Source organism: Aplysia californica, unplaced genomic scaffold (assembly GCF_000002075.1).
Source record: "Aplysia californica isolate F4 #8 unplaced genomic scaffold, AplCal3.0 scaffold00251, whole genome shotgun sequence".
NCBI classification, from domain to species: Eukaryota; Metazoa; Mollusca; class Gastropoda; order Aplysiida; family Aplysiidae; genus Aplysia; species Aplysia californica.
Window position 1 is genome coordinate 357,912 of NW_004797521.1, and position 4,779 is coordinate 362,690.

Below are 4,779 nucleotides of genomic sequence, written 5' to 3' on the forward strand. Positions count from 1 at the left end.
AGAGACAAGGAGATGTGGGGGAATAGGGAGATAATAATGACATAGGGGTGGGCACAGAGGGGTGGCGGGATATATATGTGTGTGTGTGTGTGTGTGTGTGTGTGTCAGTGTGTTTGAAAAGCAGGGGAGGGGGTATCGAATGAGAGATTACGGTATGAGGGGAGGGGAGAGGGAGAAAGCAGGTTGGGAGGGTTTAGTGAATGGGAGTGGGGGTGGGGGGGAGATAGGGTAATGATGTAAATGTAAGCATATCATTAAGAATGTCTAAATGTCTATCCTTTTAAGGGTATAATGATGACATGGAAAGATGAACAAAGAACTACTATAAATTGATTAAAATAATTGTTGAGACCAGAGGAAGTGGCCAAGAAAGGAGTAAAAAAGATTATGAAAGACTAAGAGAATAAAAAATGGAGAGAAGAAAAATTTTTAAGAAGGAGTATTCATGTACACAAGTTAGCAGAATAGTAATTAAAAGTCCCACAACTTACTGTATAATAAGGACATTAGTTGTAAGAACATAAAATTATTCTCTAACCACATCAACAAAACAAAAAGTCAGCACAATTACTCACCCCAATGACAGGGTTGAGAATAAATCCTGCCCCTGACTTTTCTGCCTTTTCCATTTGTTTTACAACTACAGATAAAGAAAAAGAAAAGTAATTGATTAAAATCTACCAACAAATCAGATTTTAATTTAAAAACAAAAAAAAGAAATAAGTACATTTACAGATAATAATGAGGAATTTTACAAAAAAAGAATTTCAATAGTAAGGTTAATCTGGGCTCCACTAAAGAAACATTATTTGTGCTTGTGAGATATGGTCAAGCCTTACTTCGTTTTTATGTGACCAATAACTTGACCTTCTATTATTGATTCTTTCATGAAACTTCCTCTACATCCTCTAAACACAGCACTTTCTAGTACGTCAAGGCACAATACATTACAACTTATCTACTCCAATGTGAATCCAATGAAATTATTCCTTATGTCTACAGTAACCTAACATACATTTCATTTTAAGATTGTTCGAAGGATACACAAGTCAAGGGAATTGTCAGACAGACATTTCTTTGGTTCATAAGATCACATCACAGAGCACCTTCAATGAACTCACCATCTAAAAAGGTTTTGTTCCAATTTTGAATGTCTATATTTCTGGAAAACAAAACAAAGACCAAGTAAAAAAGAGGGACACTCTGATCAATGATATAATAAAAGTACCAACTAGAGATTCTTTTTCTTACCATACATGGAGAGCTCAACCAAGGTTACTTAAATGCTCAAAGCAACAATGGAAAGTAAACAAACTCAAAGAAAGCTGTATAATGCAAAACATAAATTTTCAACAGTGCTAAGATTTTCTTACTCCAAATGGTAGGATGACAAACTTAGTTTAAGAAAGCAGCCATCAAGATTAAAATGGAAAAAGACTCTCACAATAGTTGTACAGGAAAACAACAATATTTGTCCAGTAAAAAAGAACAAACTTAATTAATACTGTTACCCTAAACAGATAATAAAATCAAAATTTGTAAGTACAAAATGAAATACAGTATGAAAATATGCTTGAAAACAATAAATACATTAATAATAATGGTAACATCAACAACAGCAACTTTGCCATTCCATCTTCATTTCATTTCTCTGATCCAGCAGCCATCTGAGGTCGAGCTCTTTGGCCTAGCATATCTTCTTCAGAAACTGGAACAAAACAACAACAACAATAGAGGCATGCATAAGCGTGCTCCTCACCTGGCCATGTGTGAAGGGTTAAAGCCCAGGAGCACTGGTGTGCACACGTCCCTGTGGCTAAGACAGTAGTCCAACTGTCCAGCAACAAAGGGCGCAGACAGGCCACAGGTTACTCCAATGACAACTACCTTAGATTTGCCTTGAATAGTCTGAGGAGAAAAAGTGGTAATTCAGTTGAACCTGCTCTAACGAGCTCCTGTACAAGACAATCACCTGCTCAAACGGCCACTTCTATTTCTCAACGTGCATTTTTTAAAAACATTGTAATGAATAATGGCACTGTGTAATACGTACACCTGCCTAAGATGGCTACTTTTCTCCTCAACAATTGGTGGCCTTCTTAGATAATTTCGACTGATGTAGTTGCAAAGTATCCTGGAAATCAAAACACTGCGGGACATAAGTAAAATAAATGGTATGAAATAGCATCATTTCTAGCTGTATGCTTGAAATTTCCAAATTCTGGCTCTTCCTTCTCTTCCAATGGAATTGTGTACCAATGAAACAAGGAATATTTTCTAAAAACTATATTTACCCCACAAAGAGCATTCTCAAAAATTAACTGGACTGAAATGGATTATTGAAGTTAACCTTGAGGAACTAGTCAAAATTGTCTGCGACAACCACTCATTGTCAAGGGGAAAAGTGGTTGTCTTGGGCAGGTGGCTGTCTTAGGGTGTCATTTCAATGTAAAAAATACACAAGGGAGGAAAAAAGTTGTGGCCATTTGTACAGGTGATTGTCTTATACAAGTGGCCGTTAGAGCAGGATTGACTGTCAAAATGTACTCACAAAATGAGAACTCGACCCATGATGAGATGAATTGAAACAAATATCAAACAACTGAATGAAACACTATCAAAGAAATTGAAAAGGCACATGGCTAAACCTGGTCATAATAAATTAAATCAATTCAGTATAAAACAGACTGTATACGATTGTTCTTGTTCTTGTTTCAGGAAGCAACATCCCTGCACTCCGGACATGTCCATTGATGCTCAATTGCTCTCTCCAAATGTTGCCGAGAGTCCTTCTACTGATTGTGCCAGTGCACATCTGGTTGAACATTCTTCTGTTCTTTCCTGCAAGGATGCCAGATTTTCCACTTCCTTTTTTTTATTCCCAAAAGCATCATCATCTCCACGGCAGTACTGGCCTCTGCCTCCCTATCCTCCTCCTCAATCAGCTGGCGAGAGAGACATTTCAGGATCTCGACTCTATCTGGTTGAACCGTATTGTCAACTAAGGTGGCCTCACCAGCCAATCTGTCGGCCCTTTCATTTCCTCTAACACCTGAATGGCCAGGGCAGAAAATCCATGTGAGCGATCGTATAGGCGATGGTTCAATAGCTTGAGTCCATTCTGTTGTCAGGAAACCTTTTTCGATCCTTCTGAGGGTACACATGGAATCAGTGATAAGAACAGCATGGGTTGTGTGGGGGCGATCTTGGATCATCCAATCAAGTGCTTTCGTGATGGCTTCAATTTCCATACGCATACTTGATGTAGCCCTGCTGCAGGCTCCAGATGCACTGTGTATGATTTTATTGTTGGCGAATGCAACAAATCCTCATCCACTTCTCTGGCTATCTCTTTTCACTGAACCATCTGTATAAATTATAGGATCCCCTGCTTTTGAGTTTGTGTCAACAATCTCGTTGATATCGCTCTCGTTGATGGCAGCCGCAATATTTCTTCTGTCTCTGCCCAAGCTTATTTTGACCTTGGTGAGGTCCCTGTATTCTCCGGCCACCTGTTCCCATTCTTCGCCTAGTGGTAGGCTCTCAGGTACACAGATGGTTCTCAGGGAATCCTCTGCTTCCGCCATCCAAGATTTTCCTCTCCTGATTCTGACTCTCTTGTTGTCATGAAGTGCTTTGTGAAGTGGATGATCCTTCTTGCCCATTACACTGAGATACATCTTTGCCTGAGCTATCCTATGGCGTACTCTGATGCCACTTAAACCTAGCAAGTAGCGCACGCACAATATTGGAGTGTCCTTGGTGCAGCCCAGAACTGCTCTCATTGCCCCATTCTGCACTCGATCCAGCTTTGCGATCTGTGTGTCGAACAGCGTGAGACAGCCCAATCCGTAATCAATGACAGACAGGACGACCAGCTGCAACATCAGGAAGAGCACTCTTTGCGGAATCAGAGCGACCGCCATGGTCTTGATTGCACCAACACCTTGTTTGGCCTTTGTTACCACATGATTCACATGCTTGTTGAAGGACAACTACCTGTCGAAGAGGATTCCCAGATACTTCAGCTCTATCTGTCTGTTGATAATCTCATAGTTGCAAGGGATTGGTGGAGTTATGTCTTGGACAATCCTGTTGTTGAGGGAACACCAAAGTACCTGCGCCTTTGAAGGATTGATGACTGCTTCATTTTGGTCGCACCATTTTACAACTGAGTGAAGTCCATGTTCCTTGCCATCTGAAGTCTGTCATCTCCGTGCTCGTATGCCATTATGTCATCCGCAAAGCTCAGGACACGTCCAGATTCTTTCTGATGCATTGTTACTTGTGCAGTGTACACATTGAAAAGCACAGGAGAGAGGGGGGATCCTTGGGACAGTCCTGGAGCAATTGATACCGGATCTGAAGTCCATTCACCCAGTCTCAAGGCCATTTTTCTCTCCATCAGGGCTACTGCTACCCACCTCACCAGCCATATGTCCGCATCAAATTCCAGGAGGCGGTCGATCAAACGTTTATAGCTGACTCGGTTGTAAGCATCCTCAAGGTCAAGTGCCGTCACAACTGTTTCCTTCCGCTGCTGAAAGCCTTCATAGATGTCGTACGCCATGACAGCCGCATTCACTGAGGTTTCTCGATGGGGTCTATAGCTGCCAAGCTCATTTGGCAGCAGGGACTTCCTCTCCAAGTGTGCCGATATTCGTCCGGCAACTATCTTTTCCAAAATTTTCTCATAGGTGTTCTGCATGGCTATCATCCTGTAACTACTGAGAGCCGAGTGGTCTTTTCCTGGTTTGGGGATTGGTATCAACCAGCTGT

The 4,779-nt window shown here is 41.1% G+C and overlaps 1 protein-coding gene across 1 annotated transcript in view; it reads right to left on the reverse strand.

Moving 5' to 3' along the window:
• The window catches only part of LOC101854642 (glucokinase regulatory protein), a 23,228-nt gene that overhangs the window by 10,425 nt on the left and 8,024 nt on the right, over nt 1–4,779 (reverse strand). The window contains exons 8-10 of the mRNA XM_013083738.2: nt 1,760–1,908; nt 1,122–1,162; nt 576–640 (exon numbers count right to left, since the gene is read on the reverse strand). Coding sequence (XP_012939192.2) covers nt 576–640; nt 1,122–1,162; nt 1,760–1,908 — 255 coding nt within the window. The remainder of the gene's footprint in view (nt 1–575; nt 641–1,121; nt 1,163–1,759; nt 1,909–4,779) is intronic.